The sequence below is a fragment of the Eulemur rufifrons genome, chromosome 7 (assembly GCF_041146395.1).
Source record: "Eulemur rufifrons isolate Redbay chromosome 7, OSU_ERuf_1, whole genome shotgun sequence".
NCBI classification, from domain to species: domain Eukaryota; kingdom Metazoa; phylum Chordata; class Mammalia; order Primates; family Lemuridae; genus Eulemur; species Eulemur rufifrons.
The window spans coordinates 221,011,562-221,038,939 of NC_090989.1; the positions used below are offsets into that span (position 1 = coordinate 221,011,562).

Consider the following 27,378-nt stretch of genomic DNA (forward strand, 5'->3'; position numbering starts at 1 on the left):
GAGAAATGGAATGAGAATATAGCATAAATCTTCTGCCCCCGGTTCCCTACTCTGCCAGCCATTACTAGTACATGTGGGTGTTAATTTGGTAGTTGTCCCAGATTTCATAAAAACAGGGATGGCTTTCAGTTAAAAATGGCAACTTGAGGACACATTTAACTACCCTTTATTCCATCCAATTTTTCTATTGAAATAACTTACAGATATTATAAATAGGTAACATCTTATAGCACTGCTGATAATCAAGAAATGGAGGAATCTTTGCTAAAGACCATAAGATGAGACCATGAAGAAAAGACCCATCACCGGGGATTTCTATGTAGTCTGGAAATTGAAAAGAGACCTCAGCAAAATCTGACTGTAACCTTCATTGCAATAGCAAGGGCTGGAGGTAACAATTGGCCATTGGTGGCCTCATAAGGGGTATGTGGGAATCAGCCTTCACCTTTGCGGAATGCGTTGCATGCCAGGGCCACAAGGCGTGGGGATCTTGTGGTCCTTTCAGATACTTTTTGCTGAACATGGACTGCCATGCTGAGAAATGGGCAGGGGCTGGTGCAGCTCTCTCCCAATGAAGTCAATTCTGCCAGAAAAATAGTGGAGCTGCTGCTCTAGCTGACCTCAGGCTGACACCACGAACTTTCAAAAGGAACTCTTTGGCCGGAGGACAGACTCTTTTTCTCTTTCTTCTACCCTTAGGCTGCTGGATTTCTGAACCAGAAAAGTAAAAGCACAGTAAATTGAAATATTTTCCCCTTCCCTTTGTCTTGGTTTATCTGGACATTCAAACCCACATAATCTCTAAAAGAACTCAAACTACTGGTACTGGACAAAATCTGATCTCCCTCTTTAATTCAGTAAATGCTGGAAATAAGAAAAGTTAGTGCAAGTCAAAAAAGCTACCAATCTTAGTAACGAGATCAAATATCCCTATATGAAATTTTGGAAACTCTCACTAATTGAAGAGGATTTTGCATCTTAGACACCAAAATAAGTAGTCAGCCAAGTTTCAAACAAATCAATGAATTAGAACCCGAGTCCCAAGCAATCCTCCCAGAATTTAGGAAAAAAAAATAAAGAAATAAAAAGGGCAAAAAAAAAAAGAGCTGTGGAGAATAAATCCAGAAGGTTCAATACATATCTAACAGAACTGTCAGAGTCAGTTTAAAAGAAATAGGCCAAGTGCAGTGGCTCTCACCTGTAATCCTAGCACTTTGGGAGGCCGAGGCGGGAGAATCGCTCGAGGTCAGGAATTTGAGACCAGCCTGAGCAAGAGCAAGACCCCATCTCTACTAAAAAATAGAAAGAAATTAGCCAGACAACTAAAAATATATAGAAAAAACTAGCCGGGCATGGTGGCGCATGCCTGTAGTCCCAGCTACTCAGGAGGCTGAGGCAGAAGGATCACTTGAGCCCAGGAGTTTGAGGTTGCTGTGAGCTAGGCTGACGTCACTGCACTCTAGCCCGGGCAACAGAGCCAGACTCTGTCTCAAAAAAAATAAAATAAAATAAAAATCCTTTATGTACATCTGTTAATATATTTGAAATTCTTGGAGGAAAATATAAATTATAAATAACATAAAATTTATAAATATAAAATTTATTTCAAAAGTAGGAAAAGCTCAAGTATTTAATTTTGATAAAAGAAATTTAAAAACGAGTAAAGCAACTTGCCCAAAGTCATACCTTTTATAAGAAGCAGAGAATGAATTTGAAATTTTACAGCATCTAAAAAAAAATGGAAAGCTTTCCAATTTATTTTAAGAATTTCCATAATGGTGAGAGCAAACCTGACCAAAATAGCAAACACACACACACACAGACACACACACACACATACACACACACAGACACACACACACTCCATGTAGAATAATTTCACTTTATGTAGATGGAAAAAGCAGAAATAAAACACTAGAAAATCAAATGCATACAAAAATAACACAAGAATGCATTATGACAATATTTATTTTAGTAAAGCAAGGATCATTCCATCTTAGAAAATCTATAATAGTGTATCAATATGTCAAAGGAGAAAAATTTATGATGATTTGATAGAGTTGATATATCTGTGAAATGCATTTGATATAAATCAACATCATTTTGTGATGAAATCTCTAAACTGAGACTTTTTCTTAATAAAGATGTTTTTGTTTGTTTTTCTTTTTCTTTTTTTCTTTTTTTTTTGAAAAAGCAGTCAGGACCATACTTAAGTGAAGCCTACGTATATTTCCATTGAAGTTTGGAATATTTAACATGGTTCTCAATATTCTTACTAAAACAATAAGAGGAAAAAAAGAAATGAGCACAGAAGAGATCATACTTTTGCAACTATTACACTGACACATTTTAATCCTCCCCTCCTCTGCCACAGATCATGTTTCTGACAGCCTCTCACCCTTGTGAGACTTATAAATTCAGGGCAGAAAACAGTTGCTAAATAAGTTTTGCTAAATTCTTGTGGTTCCCATCTAACATATCAAGAATTAATTTCTACAAATAAGAGCATAGTGGCCGGGCACGATGGCTCACGCCTGTAATCCTAGCACTCTGGGAGGCCGAGGCAGATGGATAGCTCGAGGTCAGGAATTTGAGACCAGCCTGAGCAAGAGCAAGACCCCATCTCTACTAAAAATGGAAATAAATTATCTGGCCAACTAAAGTATATATAGAAAAAATTAGTCGGGCATGGTGGCACATGCTTGTAGTCCCAGCTACCTGAGAGGCTGAGGCAGTAGGATCGCTTGAGCCCAGGAGTTTGAGGTTGCTGTGAGCTAGGCTGACACCATGGCACTCACTCTAGCCAGGGCAACAAAGCGACACTCTGTAAAAAAAAAAAAAAAAAAAGAGCATAGAGTTCCTCCCATAGAGTAGAAAAGATCCTAATGTTCATCGTTACAGTTTAACAACAGATCAGAATCATGTTAAAGGATGATATGATATAGGAAAAGTGAAAGTCCACATATTTTTTTTCTGCCTGGGGTTAAAGGTTGGATGATGGAAGAGAAGAGGGGAAGGAGTGGTGTGGTTCAGAGTTCACCTCTGTAAGGTTTGTTTGTGTAAAGAGATGGTATGAATTGAGGAACAAGAGCAAGAAGTTCGTTGCCTATCACCCTATTTGGGATTTGTAGAGGAAGCCATGCAGGGGGCTGTAAACCAACATATGGCTGTTGAGTAAAGTTAAAAAGTCAGATTGAGGCCGGGCGCGGTGGCTCACGCCTGTAATCCTAGCACTCTGGGAGGCCGAGGTGGGCAGATCGTTTGAGCTCAGGAGTTGGAGACCAGCCTGAGCAAGAGCGAGACCCCATCTCTACTAAAAATAGAAAGAAATTATATAGACAGCTAAAAATATATATAGAAAAAATTAGCCAGGCATGGTGGCACATACCTGTAGTCCCAGCTACTCGGGAGGCTGAGACAGGAGGATCCCTTGAGCTCAGGAGTTTGAGGTTGCTGTGAGCTAGGCTGACGCCACGGCACTCACTCTAGCCTGGGCAACAGAGTGAGACTCTGTTTCAAAAAAAAAAAAAAAAAGTCAGATTGTCACAGATGGGTAGGCAGAGCTTTTACATACAGTATTTTACCAAATCTAAGTTACTTTCAATTGAAAGATATAAAGAAAAATTCTATCAATTAAACTATGATATGCTTATAAGACATAGTCCAATTTCAGAGATAGTACAATGTGAAAAAAATGTACAAATTAGAATTGACAAAAAAGGGCAGCATTCCTAAGTTGTGTCATATCTTATTAATCTTAGCGGCCCATGTCTCTAAATCAGCACTTGGCATGTAGTAGGTGCTCAATAAATGTTGAAGGAAGAGGAAGGAAGAGGAAGGGAGGGCAGGAGGGAGGAAGGAAGGAAAGAAAGGAGTCTGGCGTTGTCCAGTGTCTAAATACAGTCCTCAGAATTATTCATAACCTACTTCTCTTTCATTCGTTTTTATTCCAAATTTTGGTCCATATTTTTGACCATTTCTATTGTAACCAGCTCAGACATAACCAGAAGTTCTTCCACCAAGGGACTTTTCCCATTGTCTTAAATCATCTGAGATCCCATATTTGTTCCCTTCACTTCCAGGTTGGTCCTTCCATTCAAAGCATACCTCAAGACTTTTTTGCCCACATGGTTCCAGGGCCAATTATGGCATGTGAAAAACAAGAAGAACTGACCGCAAGAAAGACTTCCAAGAGTAGACTGACTGCACTTGACCTAAGGCTTGAAACCTAAAAGGAATACACTAGTCAGCAAAGTAAGACAGAACAAGGCAGAGCAATTGCTCAAATGAATTCAGCATGCCATGTTGACAACTCAAAATGCTAAAAACAAAAACCAAACCTTTGTGCAAAAATAGAGCTTTTCATAATTTTACGTTATAATTTATGTTTCATGTACATGAATGCACAACGTGTTTTCTTCTTGCAGCTAGGCTATTACTAGGTGAGATTTCGGAAGGCAGGGTCTAGGTGATTGAAAGGGGGCATATTTCACAGGTGATTGTCTAGCTATTTGTAGGAGCAGCTGCCTTGACCCAAAAGACTTGAGAATATTACCACTCGGAAAATGCCACAGTCTGTTTTTCCTCTTACCTTGTGGGCTTCTCCTTCTTGGACTCCTTTGCTTGCAACATTTCCTCTTCCAGATTACTAAAATTTGGAGCACTTCCAGAATTCTTTCCTTAACCTTTTTTTCTTCTTTATTTTGGTAATTTAATTTTGAAAAGTTGAAGTACTGGGTAAACTCAAAAGAATACATGTAAGAGTTTTGCAACTTATGAAGCATAATGGTAAAACCAACCCATCCAGGGCCAGGGCCAGGGTGGGGCAAGTCAGGCACTTGTCTTGGGTGCAAAATTTAAGGAGTCACGAAAAGACTCATAATCAAGGTAAATCATATTTTAATGCAATATTTTAAAAATCAAAATTAACATAAAAAAATCCATGATGAACAAAAATATGACACTTTTAAATAAAGAGAGAATCTGCCCTTATAGTTCTATATCCCTGACTTAATTGTCTTACCCTAACCCCAGCCCTGGTTCATATATAATTTTATTTACAAAAACAGATGGCTGGCCTGAGGGCTGTGGTTTGTTGATGTGATTTTTTAAAATATAGCATTAAAATATGATTTATCTTGATTACTGAGTTTTTTGACACCCCCTTTAAATTTTGCCCCTGAAGCGAGTGACTTGCTTACCTTTGCTTAGTCTCAGCCCTGTCCATTGCCCAATTTATGACACAGCAGATAGCATCTGGTTTTGCGTGTTGGTGTTATAAAAAATAAATCGTAAACTTTATAAAACTTGAATGTGTTATTCTAAGGCATACTTTTCCCCCTTCACTTAATATTATGTCTCAGAGTCCTCCATGCTCATGTGAACAGCTGTAGTTTATTCATCTCCATAGTTCTACAGTGTTCCATTGCATGACTACATCATTGTTTGTCCATTTTCCTATATTCTATAGAAGTGTGATTTGTTTCCAGTTATTTGTTATTACAAGGATACTGTGCTTCTGTGAACATTCTTGCACATGTCTGTGTCCACAGTCCAAGAGGTTCTCTAGGCCCCAAAGTCTACCCTTGGGAAGAGATTGCTGGGTCACAGGGTGTGTGCAAGTTGATATTTACTAGATAATGCCACCTTGTTATCCAAAATGCTTGACCAGTATACACCACCACCAAGAGTTTCTGTTGCTCCTCAGGCCCAACAAAATACAACTTTTCAATTTTTTTACTAACCTAGTGGGTTGAAAGCAGTATCTCATTCATGTTTTAATTTGTATAATATTTCCAAAAGCATGTTTGCAAATGCATGTTCATAATGCATGTTCCTTTTTCATAATGCATGTTCATGTATTTTGCCCAATTTTATATTAGAATATATCCTAATATATATAATATAATATATAATAAAAATAGAGATAGAATATATCTATATCTTGTTAGCATTTTTCTTAAATTATTCAGAAAAATTCTATATTCTGGCTATAAATCTTTTGTTGCATGAATTGCAAATGTCTTCTCCAAGTTTGCAGCTCATCTTTTTAATCTTTTTATTTATAAAAATTCTCAATTTTAATGTAGTCAAATTTATCATCTTTGTCTTTTACTATTAGTACAGAAATCATTGCCTGCTCTGATGTCATGAAGATAATTTCCTAAATTTTTTTCGAATAGTATTAAAGTTTTGGCTTTCATGTGCAAGCCTTTAATACATCTGGATTGGTGTCTGAAGATCATGTGAGGCAGGGTCCAACTCAGCTTTATCCATGTGGATAACCTATTGCTGCACGTGCATTTAATAAAAAGCCATTCTTTGTCCACCATCAGCAATGCCACATCTTCCATACATCAGGCTTCAACATATATGTATATTTATCTTTGTGTAGATGCTACGTGTTCAAGGAAGTTTTATTTTATATTTTATCAAATAAAATATAGTTTCAAATAATCTTGATATCTACTTGGTTACATCGCCTAACTCAGTTCTTTTAAAAAATATCTTGGCTGTTTCTTTAGAATCAAATCATCAGATTTCATCAAAAAACTTTTGGGGCATATAACTTATATATATGGAATCAATCAATTTGGCAAGGATTGACATTTTTACAATATTTGTCTTGGTAACTGTGAACATGGTAGTACCTCCCTCCATTTATTAGGTTCTTTACTGCAGTAGTGGGTTGAATGGTGGCCCCAAAAAGACATGCCTGTGTTCTTACCCCTGGAACCTGTGAATAAAACCTTACTTGGAAAAGGATCTTTGCAGATGTAATTAATGATCTCAAGATTATATAATCCTGGATTATCCAGGTGGCCTTAATTCTAATACAAGTGTCATAAGAGACAGAAGAGGAGGAAGCGCAGACACACAGAAGGCCACGTGAAGATGGAGATAGAGATGGGTGTGATGCAGCCACAAGCCAAGGAACACCTGGAGCCACTAGAAGCTGGAAGAAGCAATAAGGAATTCTGCCCTACGGCCTTCAGAGGGAGTGCAGCCCTCCCAATATCGTGATCATGGACTTCTGACCTTCAGAACTGTGAGAGAATAAAAAAGCCACCAAGTTTGTGATCATTTGTTATGGCAGATAAAGGACACTAATACACTTTCAATAAAGTTTTATGATTTCTTCATAATGATCTTGCATACTTTTTGTTGTCTTATTCCCACATTCCCTTTTATTGCTATTGGAAATGGCATTTTTTTTTTTTTTTTTTTTGAGACAGGATCTTGCTCTGTTGCCCAGGCTAGAGTACAGTGGTATCATCATAGCTCACTGCAATTCTTCTACCTCAAACTCCTGGGCTCAAGTGATCCTCCTGCCTCAGCTTCCTGAGTAGCTGGGACTATAGGTGTGCACCACCATGCCCAGCTAATTTTTTCTATTTTTAGTAGAGATGGGGTTTCCTCTTGCTCAGGCTGATCTCGAACTCATGTATCAGGGGTTCACGAAGTTCCTGATAAAGATAGGGTCCCCGGGCAGAATGCATTGCAAGAGATGAAAGAAACAGAGACATAGGCACAGACAGGAATAATTTTAAGAGTGTAGGGATATCAGGGGACCACCAGCACTCTGGTGCCAAGGTGGCGGTGACTGAAACCCAGCACTTGCTTTTTATTCTCTTTGCCATGCTGCAAGATACAATAATCTCATGTGAAAAAATCACAGGATACGATGAACAAAAGTCTTGGGGCTCCCCAGAAATCACAAGGTGTCCTAGCTAATTACCCTCTCCTTTCTAGAAGTGAAAGCACATAATTCTTCAGTAGGTACAACCCTGTCCCAAGGTAAACTAATTTTATCCCAAGCACATGCTATGTACATAGATAGCAATCTTTAACTTCAGTAGCTGCGACCCATTTGATCAAGGAACAAAGAAACTACATGCTTTTCACTGGGAGGCTGGTTTTATATTAACTGAGGCATTGTGGAGAGAAAGGGAGAGAAGGAACTTGGCCCAGTGTTCTGACAATGGAAGCCTTAGGACACTTCTCCCCAGCTGACATATTGCAATCTACCTCTACAGCCATGAGAAGTTTTTGTGTCAGGCCACTCTGAGGCTTTTCAGGCATGAGACCCCTTAGGCTCTGAGGCTGGAGCATGCTTTGCTGTACTCCCAGATCGCAGATATACGTCCCCCAACTAGGCAGTCAACATCTGCCCTTAGGTAAGGCTTCTGCTCAGGCAATTCCTTCACCTCCTTCCCTCCCACAGCCTCAGACACAGCATCCCTAAATCCCAGTGGTCTTAATCCCATCACTCCTGGCCTCAAGCAATCCTTCCACCTTGGCCTCCCAACGTGCTAGGCTTCCAGGTAAATGGCATCTTTTAAAATTTATGTCTGTTAGTGATTTCCTGATGACATTTAGGAAGGCAATTAGTTTTTGGACACTGATATTGTATCCAGAAATGTTGCTAAAATCTTTTTTTGAAACAAACGTATCAACATTGTATTGAAACCTTGCATGCATATAAGAAAAAAATGCCCCTTGTAGGTCAATTAAAATATTTATTCCTGGCAGGGACATTTTCTAGAAAAAGAAAATGGATAGATATTCATGGTTAGACTAGATACAGAAAGAACAGTCTTGTTAAAGGTCTCTAGGTCCTTGACTGGCAGTCGGCTGATAATCAACAGTGTGAGTCACTAGTTACCCAGAACAAGTTTTTATTCCATCAAAATTCATTACAAACTGGCATAAGGATTTGTTAGACATGCTATTTTTTTCCAGATGGAAGATATGAATTATAGCCTGTAAAAGGATTATGTCCCAGATCATTTTTTACTTTATACTAGCATCAACATTTCACCAAGTAGATCTTCAAGCTTCTACACTTGCTTATCTCCAGTTCATTCCCCAACATATAGCCCTATTTTTAAAGCACTATTCTCAATCTAATGCTTTTACTCTTAATGGCTAGGAAAACCACATTGTTCTTGGATAGAAGCCAAAATCCTTAAGTGTCCATTAGTCTCTGTAGGCTTAGCTGCTTGGGTCTCACGTCTCATCACTCTTGCCCTTGTGCTCTGGGCTACAAAGACAATGGCTTTCTCTCAGCTTTTGAGAACCAAAAATGTTCCCTTGCTTTGTACTTCTGTAAGCTATTTCCTCGGACTGAAATCCTCTTCCCCCACCTTCTCTCCTAACTCCTTCTTCTTTCCCAGCTCAGCTTAAAGTCACTTAACCCAGAATCTCCCTAATTCCCTGACATAAATGAGAACTACTTCATTGTTTCTTTTAATTCCCAATCTCTCGCCCTACCAGACTCATGGAATTTTTCCCTATTAATTATTATTGTTACTTTTTGTTTGAGACAGGGTCTCACTGTGTTGCCCCAGCTAGAGTGCAGTGACATCAGCCTAGCTCACTGCAACCTCAAACTCCTGGACTCAAGCCATCCTCCTACCTCAGCCTCCCAAGTAGCTGGGACTACAGGTGCTCACCACCATGCCTGGCTAATTTTTCGATTTTTTATAGAGACGGGGTCTCACTCTTGCTCAGGCTGGCACATTAATTTTTAAAATTTTATTTTTTAATTTATACTCACTAAAATTCACTCTTTTTGGTGTACAGTTCTATGAGACTTGATAAATGTATAGTCCTGTAACCACTACAGCAGACAAGATATAGAAGACTTTGATCACCAACCTCCCCCCGCCAAATTTCCTCATGCTGTCTTTTTTTAATCAATCTCTCCTCTCACCCTCATCCCCTGTCAACCACTATAGTTTTGCCTTTTTCAGAATGCCATTTAAATGGTATCGAAGAATATGTAGCCTTTCTGGAGTGGCTTCTGTCATTCAGCATAATGCAATTAAGATCCGTTTATGTTGTTTGTGCATCAGCAGTGCACTACTTTTTGTTGTTGAATAGTATTCCATTGTATGGACGTACCACAGTTTGTTTTTCTATTCATCAATTGAAAGACATCTGGATTATTTCCAGTGTGAGGTAATTATGAATAAAGTTGCTATAAACATTCATGTACCAGGTTTTGAGTGAATATATATTTTCGTTTCTCTTGAGTAAATACATAGCAGTGAGACTGCTGGGTCACATGACAAATATGTGTTTATCTTTATTGGGAAACTTCTAAACTCTCTTCAAAAGAGGCTATGCCATTTAGCATTCCCAGCAACAATGAATGAGAAGTCCGAGTACTTTACATCTTCACCATTACTTGGTATCGATCAAGGCTCCTGCTGATTTCATTTCTGGTGAGGGCCCTCTTCCTGCCTTCTCACTGGTCCTCACACTGCATTTCCTCAGAGCACGCATGAGCCGAGGGAGCACAGAGTGAGCTCACTGGTGTTTCTTCTTCTAGGGAAACTAATCATTGTCAGATCAGGGCCCTGCTCTTATGACCTCATTTAACCTAATTACTTCCTTAAAGGTCCCACCTTCAAATGTAGCCACATTGGGGGCTAGGGCTTCAACATGCGAATTCGTGGAGGACACAAACTTGCAGCCCATGACATTTACCTTCAGGTTCTCCTGTTCCTCTTTATTCCAAACCTCAGACAATTTCCATTAGCTTTTTAAAGGTTCATTTGATTATTTCAAAAGGTTTTTTTTTTCTCACTGAGTATTTTTAGATGTCATGTAGCAGACATGAGTTTCAAAATCTCTAGCTTTCCATATTGCCAGAAAAATATGTCTCTCCTGTATGTGTAATTCTGCACTAGTCAAGTCTAACAATCTCATATATATGCTTGAAATAATACATCAAGTTTATATTTCCGGCCCTAACTTCTCCCCTGAGATTTAGACTCATAGCCAATTGTTAATTGACATCTTTATTTGGAAATTCATAGACTATTAAAAACAATGTATTCCAATCATAACTCACAGTTTTTCTATCAAATTTGTGTTTCCCCTGAGTTCACTAAATCAGTAAATATCATGATGATCCACTCAAAAACTTAAATGTCAATCTTGATTCCCCTTTTTTCCTCTCTTCTTACATGCAAACCAAGAACAAGCCTTGTCATCCCTTTTTGTGACATAGTCCCTCAGGCTGTCCACTTCCCTCCACCTCCTTTTCTGCCACCTTTAGCCAAGCCACCATCATGTCTCATCTGGTCACTGCTATCACTTCCTGCTTCTACACTCACCTCCTTACAACCCAGGCTCCATGAGGCAGTTAAAGTGATCCTTTCGAAATACACATCACACTGCATCCCACTAACTTAAAATTCTCTACCTGTTTCCCATGACTCTTAGAGTAAAATCTAAACGTCCTGTCACCCACAAGGCCTTGGATGTTTCAACTGTTGTCCTCCTCTCTGAGCTCATCATGTGCAGGCTCCCCTGTGCTCACTACACTACACAGGGCGCTCTGGCTCTCTTTCTGTTTCTCAAATATGCTTAGGTCATTCCCATCTCAGGACCTTTATACTTGCCGTTCCCTACGCAGGAATACATTTCCCTCAGCTCAAATATGATCACCTCGAAAAGCCCTCCTCTAACCAACCACATTTCAATATTTCCCATTTGCTCCTCCAGATTCACTGACCATCCTTCTCCAGCCTACTCTGTCCCCCAGAAAGCTGACCTTCATGGGATACATCAACCAGGACTTCTTGTTCTCTCTTTCCGTTGGATTTTGCCAACGGGAAGCAATGGCAGGAAATAGGAGGGCAGGAAGTAAGGAAGATCTGGGCATGTATTTCCCTGGCTTCCCCCATGCTGAGCTACCAAAGCTTCCAACAGGCTCTTCTGTAGCTGTAGGCCCCACAAAGTCCTGCTAACGCCTCCTTTCTCTCATCCCTTCAGGTCTAGGTGTAATAGTCACTCCTATTTTAGGCTTGGGGTGTTTCACCATCCTTCATTGGTTTCCCTTCATTGAACTCTCTTTCACCTTGAATGGGCTGCCCATTTCCTGCTGTATTAGTTTTGCTGCCGTAACAAAAATAACACAAATTGGGTGGCTTAAAGAACAATGACAAAAACGTATTGTTTCACAGTTCTGGAGGCTGGATGTCCAAGATCTAGGTGTCAGCAGGGCTGGTTCCTTCTGAGAGCTGGGAGGGAGAATCTATTCCATGCCTCTCTTTTAGCCTCTGGTGGTGTGCTGGCAATCATTGGCATTTCTTAGTTCACAGAAGCATCACCCTGTCTCTGCCTTCACCTTCACATGGCATTCTCCCTGTGTGCTGTCTGTGTCCACGTTTCTCCTTTTTGTAAGGACAACAGTCATATTGGATTATGGTCCACCCTAATGACCTCATCCTCACTAATTAGGACGGCAGTGACTCTATTGCCAAATAGAGGTGGAGGGGGGTTAGGACTTCATATGAATGGGGGCAGGGCAGGGACACAATTCAACCCATACCACCTGCTGAGACTCTGATGAATATTTCCTATCCATCGTCACCCTCTAACACATTTCCCTGTCTCATTTGCTTAGAGCACTTGTTCTTACTTGGTGTTATTTCATTTATTTGTTTATATGTATCTATATTTCTGATTTTCTTTCCCTCCCAATAGAATATAAACATCATGAGGTAAGTCATCGTTTATCTTGGTTTTTGCTGTACTTATGTAGTACCTGACACATAGTAGGAGATCAACAATTATTTACTGAATAAATGAACAAATGACTATATTTGAAATTTGCCTTACAATTTTAAACTGCTATAGATTCTAGTTAGTAGTGAATATAAATGATAGTGATCATATGCTAGTGTGACATTTCTGCCATCCATACTGGAAGTTCAGACTCTCTATGTATATTTTAGAAAGCAACATTGTGAATAATGAGGGCATTTGGTTGTTTTTTGTCCCAGATTTACCATTGACTCATGGTGTCGTATTGAGGAAATCTTGTAATCTCTCTGGGCCTGAATTTTCTCAAATGGGAATAAAAATAGTTTCTATCCCTAACATCAGAAGGCTTTTTAAAGGTAATTATGAAGCCAAACATGCATTGTAAAGTGTGAAGTGAGAGACAATCGCAAGCTATCATCATTATGATGATTATGGTTATTAGTGAGACACTATTTCGATCAGAACTTGTTCTTAAGGATGTTAAGAGGCATTAAAAGGAAAAAAATAGCCAACTGGTCAAATAAATTCAGGAAATATCAGGTCAAAACAAAGTTTCTTTACCTCAGTAATTCTCAGAACTTTTAATATTCCAAAGTACATGTAAGTTTTTCATTACAGAATATAATGCTTATCTTTTTCCAAACTTACTTGCCCACGCAACATTTTTATTCAAAACATCTCATAGGATTAGGGGTGAGAAATGATGAATTGGGGACTTCTGTCTAAGCTAGACAAGTCCAAGTTACCTATATGATATGGTAGATTTTTACAGCAAAACTGGATAGAGAAGAGAATTTGCTAGGTCCGGATGTAAGCAGGTTGTTGGCAATGTCTTCTACCTTCAAAGCAATATAATTCATTATTAACCACCAGCAGAGAATAGGATGACAATGACTCCATAGGTAAGTCACTCCTCTTGCAATAAGCATTACAGTGCTTTTGAACTCTGCTCTTACCCTCCCAGGCATAAAATTAAAATTATATCCCTTCATGTTTTTCATCATCACAATATCTACCAGAAAACAGGGGAAAGAGTCCAACTTGTGACTCACGGGTGGCACTCTGCAATGTGTGCATCTGCGTGTCCACAGCAACAGGCACCAGTACATGCGATACACAAATACGCTCTTCCTTGTGAATGGGAAATCAACGTTCACAGACTATCAAATGTCATTTCGTGCTACTAGGAGGTCTTACCTAAGCTGTGATTTTAGAATTTCTCATTCTGCTTACTAACAATGGGAGGAATAAAGTAGAGTTATCTTATTTATGAGTCAGTAGAACCACAGAATACTATAATCCAGTCCACTCCTTGCAGAGATGAGGACATTGAAGCCCAGGATGATGGAGAGAAGTTAAGATCACTAGGTCACTTGCCACAGAGGTGACTATCCAGGGAGGCAGACAATTGTGTCCTTATTTGCCCGGAGAGAGCTCTCTCAAGGTGCTCCAGCCTATCTAACTTTGAAGACTCTGAATTCCTAGCTAGCTTGAATTCTAGGATTTCTTTGGGAAGGTTGCAACCTAGAGACCCACAGGAGTGCTAGGCGTAGAGAAGATTAGGACTAAGCTGTGCCCTCACACATAGACTATTAGGATTACAATGTTGAAAATGTAATCCTTAGTATTTCTCTCATCTATTTCCTCTTTGCCATCCCTTCTCCTCATGCCCTGGTTCCAGCCTTTAACATCTCTTGACTGAGCTAGTGCAACACTTCTCTCTGCATCCAGTCTCACCTTTGTCACCTCAACGTTCATTCCTCTACCAGAATGATTTTCTTTCAAACAAACAAAAAAAAAGTCTTCTGGATGTGGTGGCTCACACCTATAATCCCAGCACTTTGGGAAGCCAAGGCAGGAGGAACACTTGAGGCCAGGAGTTCAAGACCAGCCTGGGCAACACAGTGAGACCCCCATCTCTACAAAAAATTAAAAATAAGCCTGGTGTGGTGGCACATGCCTGTAGTCCCAGTTACTCAGGAGGTTGAGACAAGAGGATTGCTTGAGTCCAAAAGTTTCAAAGCTGCAGTGAGCTATGATCATACCACTGCAATCCAGCCTGGGTGACAGAGCAAGACCCTGTCTCTAAATATATGCACACATACATAAACAGCAGGCAATCAATGCCTATTTTAAAAAATGAAATCAGCCTGTCTGGAGCAAAGCAAAAACCGAATAAATATTTGTTGAATAAATAATGTCCCCCCTCCCCCACCCGCCATGCTTAACACCATTCAGTAAATTCCTAATTTGTACAGAAGTGCTTGCAAGACTTTTCCACTGATTTGTTCCTAATGAGGAAGGGAATAAAAACATATATACTGCTGAAGGTATCATTCGGTAAAATGCACAAACCTAAGATGTGCGGTTCAGTAACATTTTACACTTGCATAGACACATGCATCCACCACCCAGATCAAATATAGGACATTTTTATCAGCCTAGAGAGCTTCCCTGTGCCCCTCTCCAGTCAGTCCTCCTCACCACAGATAACCACTAGTCCACCTTTAATCACTATATATGAATGTTGCCTGTTCTTGAACTTCGTATGTTCAACTGACTCATGCAGTATGTACTGCTATTGACTTGAGTATCATTATTTTGTATCCAGCCACCTTTCCTGGAGCATCTCAGATTGGAAATGCCCACCCTAAAACTCCAAGACACCCAGTGACCACTCTCAGGGCCCCACATTCTACATAGCTTGCTTTCACCAAAACCTATTTGCTACAGATATCAACTAGAATGTATCATAAAAACAAATTCTTACTGAAAGAAAAAAGATATTGATGATATGTATCAAGAAAAATAGCCTCAAGATTAATATCCAAGAATTTATATTTGCATGAATGTATGTTCTTTGATTGACTAATCATATAATGTCACCTTCATTCAAGAAAATAAATTCTTAATAGTGGCCCATTAGGGCCAAAGACAAATTTATAACAAAGGTATTTAAACAAAAGGAAAACCTCAAGAAGGAATGGAGGAAAAGGTAGCATTAATTGAGGGATTATTATGGTCCAGACACAGTGCCAAGCACTAAAGATTGGATAATGAGTATGCCACACTGTAGCTCTAAATTGGTATTAACTTTCTAGAAAATATGCCAATATGTATTAAAAGGCACATTAAAGGTTTTTGTCCCAGAAATTCCATTTCTATGAATTTATCCTAAAGAAATTTTTAAACACAAATAAAATATAATGAAAAATACCCAAACATGAGAAAATTATTAAATAAATCATAGTAAACCCACATGGTTGAATATCACAGAGCTTTAAAAATATATTCTTGAGGACTATTTAATGACAAAATAAATACTCAAAATATGAAGTTAAGTTTTAAAAAGAGCAGGCTACAAAGCTATAGCTACAGTGTTTATAGAGCAGGCTGCAAAGCTATGGCTATGGGGTAATACAAATTGTAAATTTGTGTATGTATTTATATACACATATATGATTACAGGTACTAATAGTATATATGTACCAATACACATACAAACTAATTCACATTTCTCTACACTGTGGCTAAATGTGCATATTTCAGAACACCTTTTTTCAATAACAGTACATCTACTTTTTCATCTTTGCCAAGTTGATAGGCAAAATATTTTAATTTAGATTTTTAGCTGTCAATAAATATCATTTTGCAAATCTTTTATTCAATATCAGTAAGGATACGAGGGGGAGTACTCTTACTCTGCTGGTGGATGGGAAAATTGACATAGCTACTTTCAGTGGCAATTTGATGGTATCTATTAAAATGTTAAGTGAAGAAAACATGGGACAAGCAATTTTACTTTTCAAGATCTGTCTTAGAGAAATAGCTTGCATATGTGCCCAAGGACATATACACACATTGCAACATTGTCATAAAAAAAAGAACCTATGTGCTTAACAACCAGGGAATGGCTAGACGATGATGTAGTCATACCAGGAAACAGTATACAGCAATGAAAAATAATGAAAGAGTTTGAAAGACTGACATAGAAAGATTTTCAACACATTTTTGAGTGAAATACAAGAGGAAAAATAACATGTAGAGTATGATGTTATTTTTGCAGAAATAAAAAAGAAAGCAGTATTACACATACTTCCATGTTACAAGTGTATGATGAAAATGCACAGAATAAAAATAATACCCTTGAATAAACTATAAGAAATTATATTTTAAAAAATGATACCCAGGCTGGATGTGGTGGCTCACACCTATAATCCCAGCACTTTGGGAAGCCAGGGCAGGAGGAACACTTTAGGCCAGGAGTTCAAGACCAGCCTGGGCAACACAGCGAGACCCCCATCTCTACAAAAAATTAAAAAGAAGATACTCAACACATTGATAATGCTGCCACATTTGGGGAAGACCCTGGATTTGGTGGGAATATGGTCAAAGGGGATTTTAATATTTTTAATATTTTCATTTTTTAAGAAAAAGGTATTAATTTAGAACTATATTTTAATTAGGAAATGAACATTATTTTTAAAAAAATAAAATTGCTTTCTGAATGCACCAAGTTCTGCTCCAAGGATTATATGGTATTTTTTTAAAAATCAAGACCAAATACTTTATATTAGTATAATAGATAGTTTGCCCACATAGACTATGTATATCTGAACTATCTAATCTAGTTAATTTAACTGCTGAATAACTTAGCCTTATTATGTTAATTTCATGAGCAAGAAAATTAAGTTTCATATAGATCAGAGTGTTCAAGTGAAAAATTTTCCTATTTACTTGGGTCATTTTTACCGTTTAAACCGTTTGGAATCTAGTGGATCAGGGTGTTGGTTTCAGTTATAACAGACTTCATCACATCAGAAATTTTGCTTGTTGTTATCGTTTTAAAGAAGTTCAGACTCAGGAAAATTCCCATACTACCTTCATGAAGAAGATAGGTAGGTCATGAAAAACTGAAAATTTATATTTTACCTAAATCTGACAATTCCTTCCCCTTTGTTTTCATAAGTATCAACTATTGTTAACAATCATAACGCCAGGCATGGTGGCTCACACCTGTAATCCTAGCTCTCTGGGAGGCCAAGGCGGGTGGATTGCTTGAGTTCGGGAGTTCGAGACCAGCCTGAGCAAGAGCAAGGCCTGGTCTCTACTAAAAATAGAAAAAAAAATAGCCTGGTAACTAAAAATAGAAACAAAAAATTAGCCAGGCATGTTGGCTCCCGCCTGTAGTCCCAACTACTCAGGAGGCTGAGGGGGAGGATCACTTGAGCCCAGGAGTTTGAGGTTGCTGTGTGAGCTAGGTCGATGCCACGGCACTCTAGCCTGGGTGACAGAATGAGACCCTGTCTCAAAAAAAAAAAAAAATCATAATGCTTTTCCTCATAAACATGATCTTTTGCAATGAAAGATCATGCGTCTTATTAGTTCATAAGAAGCATAAATAGAAGCATCATCTATTTCACTTCATAATTTTGTATTAAACAATTAAAATTCAGGGGAAAATATAAAGGGAAGAAGTGGTATTTGGTAATAAGAAGACACCTAAACTTAAAATGTTCTGAAACTAGGAGAAGTGTTATGGTGTACCTTTGATAAAGACAGATACCTTATTTTTCCTCCTTCACAAAATAAATTTTTTTATACTGTCTTAATAGAATACATGAAACTTAACCAGTCATTTCTCTTTTTAAAATAACTAACGTAAATTTGTGCCTTTAATACCTCCCCAGGAAAGGTTTAATAGTGAGACATATGTTTCCTTCCATCTTCTTTTTGGCTGGAACTCTAAGAATGAGAAGCATTATCTTTGCTGGTGTTTTTATCTTACCCTTCCTCGCACATGGTAAGTCATTAGGAGAGCATAAGTCAAAATGAGGCAAAATTACTTAAGACATTGCAGAATTCCAATATGACTAAGTGGAAAGTGGCCTTAAATCAGGTAGAAGCCACCTTCTCTTGCTCCTTCCTCTAAACCTACTCTTGGGTTAATCATCTTCTGACTCTAAGAGACTCTGCCTGTTAACTTCTGGGTGCTGATAACAAGTCCTGAGTAAGCACTCAGCATCCAGGGCTCACATTTATTGGGCACTTACTACATTCCAGATTCTTTTTTTATTTCAGAATATTACAGCAGGGTACAAACGTTTTGGTTACGTATTTGCTTTTGTGCAGTTTGAGTCAAAGTTATATGTGTGCCCCTCACCAAGATAGCATCGTACCCATTAGGTGTGAATTTACCCATCCCCTTCTCCCCCCTTGCACCTCCCTGGTCTCCGTTGAGTTTTACTTCTACATGTGCACATGAGTGTTGATCAATCCCAGATTTCATTCGAAATATTTCATTTCTATTAATTCATTTAATCCTCATGACTTCTAAGTTAGGTGCTGTTATTTCCCATTTTATAGATGAGGAAACGGAGCTGGCAAATGGTGGACCACATATTGCTATTATGATCACTAAGCTAGAACTAACCAAAGTAGGGTGAAAGTTCTTATCAATATGGCAAAGTAAGCAAATTAATTAGACCAAAAGAAGCATAGATAGGGGCCTCCCACCACTTTTCCTGTTATAAATGCTCTTTCCACCAACTCCAACATTCCTCCATTCACAGAAGGAAAATATAAGGAGATAACAGGGAGCTTTCAATGCCTTTTACAGAATTTTTTTTTTGTAATTTGGAAAGGAGAGCTTTATTTCTCATAAAAGATTGCAGCCTGAAGAGTGGCCATTCTGACACGCTGGGAAACAATAGCTTGGGGCAGAAGCCGAGAGCATGTGCTTCCTTTACAGAATTCTTAAGGCCCCTCAAACTAGGTAGGTGTTCGTAAAGGTAATGTCTCCAGGCAAGCACGTGCAAGCACCTGCATGGGAATTCTCCCTCTCGCCGAGACGGTAAGATGGTTGAACACAGCTGCTCCGCAGCGCACCCAGAAGTTTACAGAGCAGAGTCTCTTAGAGTTAGAAGACAGAAGAGGAAGGAGCAAGAGAAGGTGGTTTCTACAGCAGCACTTTACAAATGTAATGTACATTTGAGTCACCTGGGGACCTTGTTGAAATGAACAGTCTGATTCGGTAGGTTTGAGGTGAGGCCTGAGATTCCAAGTTTCCAACAAGCTTCCAGGTGATGCCGATGCTGTTAATCTAGAGACCACACTTCAGTAGAAAGAATCTACAAGGCATCTCAGAGATAAATAAAACTCTAATACAGATGGTCCTGGACTTATGATGGTTCAACTTATGATTTTTCAACTTTATGACTGTGTGAAAGCAATGCACATTCAGTAGAAACCATACTTTAAGTACCCATATAACCATTTTTGGTTTTCACTTTTAGTATTAAATAATGACATGAGATATTCAACACTCTATTATAAATTAAGCTTTGTGTTAGATGATTTTTGCCCAACTGCAAACGTAAAAGTGTTCTGAGCACGTTTAAGGTAGGCTAGGCTAAACTCTGGTGTTCGGCAGGTGTATTAAACGCATATTCGACTTAAGATATTTTCAATTCACAGCTGGGCACGGTGGCTCACGCCTGTAATCCTAGCACTCTGGGAGGCCGAGGCGGGAGGATCGCTCGATGTCAGGAGTTCGAGACCTGCCTGAGCAAAAGCGAGACCCCCGTCTCTACTAAAAATAGAAAGAAATTAGCCAAACAACTAAAAATAGAAAATATTAGCCGGGCACGGTGGTGCATGCCTGTAGTCCCAGCTACTCGGGAGGCTGAGGCAGGAGGATCACTTAAGCCCAGGCGTTTGAGGTTGCTGTGAGCTAGGCTGACATCGAGGCACTCTAGCCCGGGGAAAAGAGCAAGACTCTGTCTCCAAAAAAAATAAAAATAAAGATATTTTCAATTCTCGATAGGTTTATTTGTATGTAACCCCATCATGAGTTGAGGGGCATGTGTATTGAGATGTGTAGACTTTTGGTACCAAATATTGGGATTACAAATCCACATGCATGAAGCATTTGGCCACCTAATACAAATAGAGGAAGCCAGCCAGCTATAAAACAAGAGAAAATCTCTTCTAAAGGAGGGTAGCCAGTACCCAGCTACAGATGTTTGCTGCCATGGAGACAGGAAATCCACCATTGCCAAATCTTCTGATTCGCTGGGAGAAGCCAGAAACTCAAGTTTGCAGGAGAACTGTCACATTTTTAAAAGTTGACAACTAAGACAATTTTTGAAAACTCTATGCAAGTCTGGTCCACAGACCACCAGTTTGTGGCCTCTGCTTCCCGCACGACTCCCATCACTAAATACAGCGCACAGTGGAGCTCTGGTTACCCCTTGCGAAAAGGGCAGTGAGAAACTCAAATTGCACAGCTTGGGTCTCTGCTGTGTTTGAAGTCCTTATACTTCTCTCCCATAACAAATATCAGATGGGAGCCTATGAATACGTGAAAAATCACAAGAAAATATCTTTAGGATAACATGAAAAAATGATTCAGGGATTGCATTAATTTTGCTGGACACCCAGGGTAGATGTACAGGCAAAAGAAAATTCAGCATAAAGAGAAATATTATTGTTGGTACTTACCTCTGTTTCTCAGAACTGCCCATTAAGTAAGGGGAGATTATTATAAAAGATTACCATCATCATGATTTATAATCTATATTTACATAGCTATATATATATAGGATTTATAATCTGCATTTAAGTGATTTCTTATATATATGCACACACTATATTGTATATTCCTCCACTAATAAATAAAGTCATAAATAGCACAGCACACTTCAAAATTAATTGTGTAAGGAAATTATTCATTTTACATCTAACAAGAAGTATTAAACTTAGTTGTCAAATTGGAATATTTCATGTAGCAGATACATTAATAAAATCAACAACAAATTTTCAGACCAAAGAGACTGGAAGAAAGGAAATGGGATCTGAGAACATATTTGTAAGTATTCAGGCAATTGAACAATTGCTGTCAGCAAAAAGGCCTGGAAGTGCAGGCGTTATCTTCAGCCATAGTGAAGACTGTCAGGGCCAAGGTTTCAGGAAGAAGATAACTATGACATTGGGTGTAGGGGCCAAGGATTCAGGAAGTAGAAGGCTATGGACATTGGTTGTGGAGTCAGGAGAGACCATCTGAGAGGGAGAGAAGGAAGCTGGAACAGATCTCACCCAGGAAAAGAGTTCAGGGCCTTAGGCAAGGTGGATGGTGACCTGGTACCATGCGAGCTCTTCACTTGGGGGGAATCTCTTGGCACCAAAGCTCTGAGTAACGTGATGGGTCCCTAAGGGCAAGTTGCAAGATTGAGTGATCATAAATCCAGGAGGAAAACTCACTCAGGGATGACCTGAAGAAACCGCAGGCCAGTATTCCAGGCAGGCAATTGACCCTGCTCCAGGAAGAGCCAAGATCTCCTGCAAGAAGAGGGTAATCAGGTGGTTTGGGATCTGCAAAATGTAGGCAGCTCTGGGAACAAAGTGTATTTGCTAAGCACAAGGGCTTGGATTCCAGCAGACCTTTCTGACCTCCTGTCTCTGCCACTTCTGCAAGCTATTAAGGACTTATTTTTCTTTTATGCCAAATGCAGGCAACTGTAATACTTACCTGAAAGGTGTATTTTGGGAATAATTAAGCTAATGCACATAAATTGCTTAGCAGAGTCCTCAGCATAACCTCTGTTCTTAAAAAAATATTTGTTGATTGATCATTGATTATGGATTGGAAGTCTTATCTGTCATGCTCAGTGAGAGAACCAATTTGAAATTTCCTAAATGTCTTTAGATGAGGTTGAGCCTGAAAAGAACAAAGGTTAAATAGCCTCATCAGCCAGAATAAAAATTTTCTGTTAAAATCTATCTCTTCTAACCCTCAATAGGATAGAGGGAGATACAAAATACATTGTCTAGTAAACTCTTCTTTGGGGTTCTCAATGAATAGGAGTGACATGGCAGTGATCACCATACAGTGAAAGATGGAAACTGTAAACACTAAGACAAATTTTGGCTCAATATCAGCAGAATCTTTTAATAACCTGAGCTGTCTTTAATGGTGATGAGTTCTCCATCACCAGCCACGGCTCCCTGCATGTGTTGTTATACAGGAAATTCCTCAATTGATAGAACCAATGGCTCTCAAATATTGCTCCAGACACCTATGACCACATCATAGCCCCGCAGCTATTTCTGTATATCTAAAATACAGAGTCCCAGGCTCCGCCTCCCATAGATTCTAACTCTGGTCTTTGGGGGCTCTGGGAATATGTGTTTATTTTATTTAATCTGCTCAAATAAATGTGCTGCACATTAAAATTTGGAAAGAATTTAGGAAGAAGGCTATGGACGTTGAGTGTTAGAATATTGTGTTGGAAGACATAATCTTCTAGATAATGTCTTCCAACCTTACCTAAGTTCAAGAATTCATGGGCTATTTCTATATAACCAAAATGAATACATTTTTGAGCCAATGAAGTTGAGTATTGAAGATAACCAAAATGTAAACATTAATCAAACAATAAATATTCATGAAGAACTCACTATATATAATATGCTACGTTAGGCATTGAAATGAAGACCTAATAGTGGATATGTCGCTGAAATTAAATATTCTGGTAAAATAACTTTGGTTTGATTTAATTAGGTACTGAGCAAAGAAATAAGTATTAACCAACAGAGTTATTTAGACCACTCAGCCTCCTGATTACTGTCAGTTCAGGGTGCTTCTAATTTATGTATATAGAATATGCTTTGAAATTTCCCTTACTGAATTCTCAAAATAAAAATAATTTTAATTTATGTGAGTTTTTAGATTTAATTTTTAAAATCTTGCTTAGTTTTTAAAATCAAAAATCACTGCTTTATTTTTGGATCTCTTTATCTCTTCATCTTTTTTTCTCTCTCTTGTCACTATCACTACTTTCTCCTTATTTTTTCACTCATATACTTGGAGAAACTGGAAATGTGATTTGCAGATCATGCAAACTCTCTATCGCCTTCCATGGATGTCTTTTAGACTATGGAACCTGCAGAACAAAACCTGGTCAGTACTGTAAAAAACAGATATACAATAAAGGTAAGTCTTGACACTTAAAAAATTTATTTAAAATGAGCACAGGAAAAATCCTTATAAAAGCAAACATTCATTGAATATTTACCACACTCTTTACTAAGAGCTTTACCACCCTGTAATGCTAGCAGTCTGGGAGGCCAAGGTGGGAGGACCACTTGAGATCAGGAGTTTGAGACCAGCCTGAGCAAGAGTGAGACCCCATCTCTACTAAAAATAGAAAGAAATAATCTGGACAGCTAAAAATATATATGTAGAAAAAAATTAGCAGGGCCTAGTGTCACATTCCTGTAGTCCCAGCTAGTTGGGAGGCTGAGGCAGAAGGATTGCTTAAGCCCAGGAGTTTGAGGTTGCTGTGAGCTTGACGCCACGGCACGCTAGCCCAGGGAACAGAGCAAGACTCTGTCTCAAATAAATAAATAAATAAATAAAGATTATATAAATGAGGCACAGAAAGATTAAGTAAATTGCAAAAAAGCTACATAGCTAGTGAGTGTTGTAGCCAAGATTCAAATGTGGGTGGTTTGACTCCAGAGCACACCTTCCTAATGGGTCCACACACTGCCTCATTCACACCAGTCACATCCTCACAAAAAATTAATACACAATTTGCAGAGCCCTTCTACCCCTGGGGTGCTGTGCAGTTGCACAGGTTGCATGCCCGACAAGCTGGCCCTCTGCACATCAATTTGAGAGTTAAACATAAAAATCCAAATGATGAAACATTAGCAGAAAAGACAGAGAAACTTTTTTAAGTTTAAAAGAGAGGATGCCTTCTTAACATGCAAAATCCAGAAGTCATAAAGGAAAAGACAGATAAATTTTAATATATAAATATTTTAAAATTTACAAAATGAATGATAACTCCAAAATGTAGAAGATAAGGAACTAACTGGGTGAAAATATCTAGAACATAGATAATAGGAAAAGATATTAATATCTATCCAGAATAAAGAGAGGACTTCAAAAACAATTTTTAAAAAGGCTAACAATCAGGGGGGAAGAAACTTGTTAAAGGAAATTTGAAGGTAATTCTCAGAAGAGGAAATATAAATAACCTAAAAACATAAAAGGCTACCGGGCGCTGTGGCTAATGCCTGTAATCCTAGCACTCTGGGAGGCCGAGGCAGGAGGATCGCTCAAGGTCAGCAGTTCAAGACCAGCCTGATCAATAGCGAGACACTGTCTCTACTAGAAATAGAAAGAAATTAGCCAGACAACTAAAAATATATAGAGAAAAAATTAGCCGAGCTTGGTGGCGCATGCCTGTAGTCCCAGCTACTTGGGAGGCTGAGGCAGAAGGATTGCTTGAGCCCAGGAGTTTGAGGTTGCTGTGAGCGAGGCTGACACCACGGCACTCTAGCCCAGGCAGCAGAGCAAGACTCTGTCTCAAAAACAAAAAAAAAAAACCATAAAAGGCTGCTCAACCTTTTTAGTAAAAGTCAAGGAAATGCAAATAAGAGAAATAATATATTTTTAACACATCAGATTGGCAAAAAATATGTTTTATTGTATCAACAATTAGTGAAAGTATGGGGAAATGGGAACGCTCATACCTTTCCAGTGACAGTTTAGATTGGTCCAGCATTTTTTCAATTTGTAAATTTCCATTAAAACGTTAAATAAACGTAGCCCTCTACAAAGCAATTCTATTTCTTTGTATCTACTGTAGAAAAATATTTATATGTAACACCAAAAAGGCATGTATCAAGGTTATCATTGCAGCATTGTTTAATAATAATATAATGGAAATGACCTAAATGTTCATATAGAGTAGACTATTAATTAAACTATGTTATATTCAGGCCATGGGATGCTATGCAGCACTTAGAATGAACTAGACCCATTTGTTAACATGGAGGAATCTAAAACATCATTAAGTGGGAAAAAAGTCAGTTGCCGACAGTATATACAGTATGCCACTTAGGAATAAAAATCCACAAAGCAAAACTCTAAATTTTCATGTGGGCAAATAAAAAAAGAAAAAGAAAAAGAAAAAAACTCTAAATTTTCTGAGGAATTAGAAAGGAAGAATGAAAATTAGAGGAGATCAATGTTAGTTGGGAGAGAGGAAAAGAATCATGGGGTCACATCTCAAGATGTTTTAGTGTTAGGAGGGTTACTTGAGTTTTGTTCAATCTTTCTAGCGTAAGTCCCCCCCTCTAAGCTCTATGTTCCCTTTAACTCTCCCCTTTGCTAGTTATAGCCCTTCTTTTTTTTTTCTTTCTTTCTTTTTTTTTTTTTTTTGAGGCAGTGTCTCACTCTGTCACTCCAGCTAGAATGCAGTGGCGTCATGATAGCTCACTGCAACCTCAAACTCCGGGACTCAAGTGATCCTCCTGCCTCAGCCTCCCAAGTAGCTGGGACTACAGGTGCATGCCATCATGTCCAGCTAATTTTTTGTAGAAACAGGGTCTCGCTCTTGCACAGGCTGGTCTCAAACCTGGCCTCAAGCAATCGTCCTGCCTTGGCCTCCCAAAGTGCTAGGATTACAGGCACGAGAGACCTTACACTTTTGAAAGTTTTATCAATGGGGTTTCTCAGTCTTCACACTATCTACATTTTGGGCAGGTGAGTTCATTGTTACGAAGGGCAGTCTTTTGTATAGTAAGATGTATAGCAGCATCCATGGCCTCTACCAAGAGCAAGAGCCAAGAGCACCCCCCAACTCCACCCTGTAGCCCTAACCAGTTGTGACAGCAAAAATGTCTCTGGGTATTATCTAATATCCTGGGAAAGGGAGAGCAAAATCTTCCCCAGTTGAGAAGCCACTGTTTTCTCAAGTTCCCAATCATCACCTGTTTCGCTGTCTTTGGGGAAATTGCTCCTTTTGTCCTTCCCCATACAACTAAAGCTCGGGGTAATAGGATTATAGGAAGTTAATGTCATTTATTTTGCACTTTTGAGCATTTTTTGCATTTTCTCCAGTGAACATGCATTACTTCTTCAATCAGGGAAGAAATTAAATGAAGTTATGGATAAACCTCTATGTCTGAGAAGTACTTTTAACACATCTAAATAATCCTAAATGATCCCTCTGTGGATTTTGGCCTTTGAATAACTCACAGCCTGTGTAAAACTGGAGGATGATTATCAGGAAGCTTCCAAACACCTAACACTTCAGATATTTCTACAATTGCATGGCTTTTATAATCTGAGTTTGAAAGCTTTTTTGTTTTACGATTTCAAAGCTTGTGTATGCAATGTACCCAAGTAAAATAGTTTAAGTGGGAGTTCTTAAAACTAAGATGATGAAAGGAGGCATTCTTAATGGTAAAAACTTTAGATTTGCATCTTGATAAACCTGGAATTTTTACTTTGTCTTTTTTTTTTTAACCTGTTAGTTATCTGAAGCAAATCTGAGGTACATAGATAATACCTCCCAAGACAGCCTCCAACCGATACATCTTTTCTTTTTTTCAGGAGGCATTGAATGGTATTCAACTAAAGGCTGCACAGAGAACAAAACAGAGTGCTTCCAGAAAATCAAGAGATCTCATGGAATCTACTCTACTCACTGTTGCCGTGGTTCTTTGTGCAATTTCTGAGACAGTGGCCCATATCCAGAGTGCTTGACTGATCAATCAGTCTCAAAGCTGTATCTGGTTACCACAAGATGTCAGCCATCATCAATTAGCCCTCTCCAAAAACCTCAGACCTTTGTAGAACATAGGGGTTATTATCCCAAATTGACTTTGGTTTTCAAGGTGCCCAAAGCCTCCCCCACCACCTCCAACTCATCTCAGAAACATCCCTTTCAGCACCGTTTCTCTCCTCTCCTCTTTCTGGTTAATTCTCCTTCCTGCTGCATGTGATGTCAAGGAACAAAG

The 27,378-nt window shown here is 38.8% G+C and overlaps 1 protein-coding gene across 1 annotated transcript in view; it reads left to right on the forward strand.

Moving 5' to 3' along the window:
* Positions 1–27,096, forward strand: part of C7H9orf57 (chromosome 7 C9orf57 homolog) — a 76,446-nt gene extending 49,350 nt beyond the window's left edge. The window contains exons 3-5 of the mRNA XM_069472118.1: positions 20,600–20,613; positions 23,426–23,554; positions 26,972–27,096. Coding sequence (XP_069328219.1) covers positions 20,600–20,613; positions 23,426–23,554; positions 26,972–27,096 — 268 coding nt within the window. The remainder of the gene's footprint in view (positions 1–20,599; positions 20,614–23,425; positions 23,555–26,971) is intronic.
* Positions 27,097–27,378: the final 282 nt, after the last annotated feature.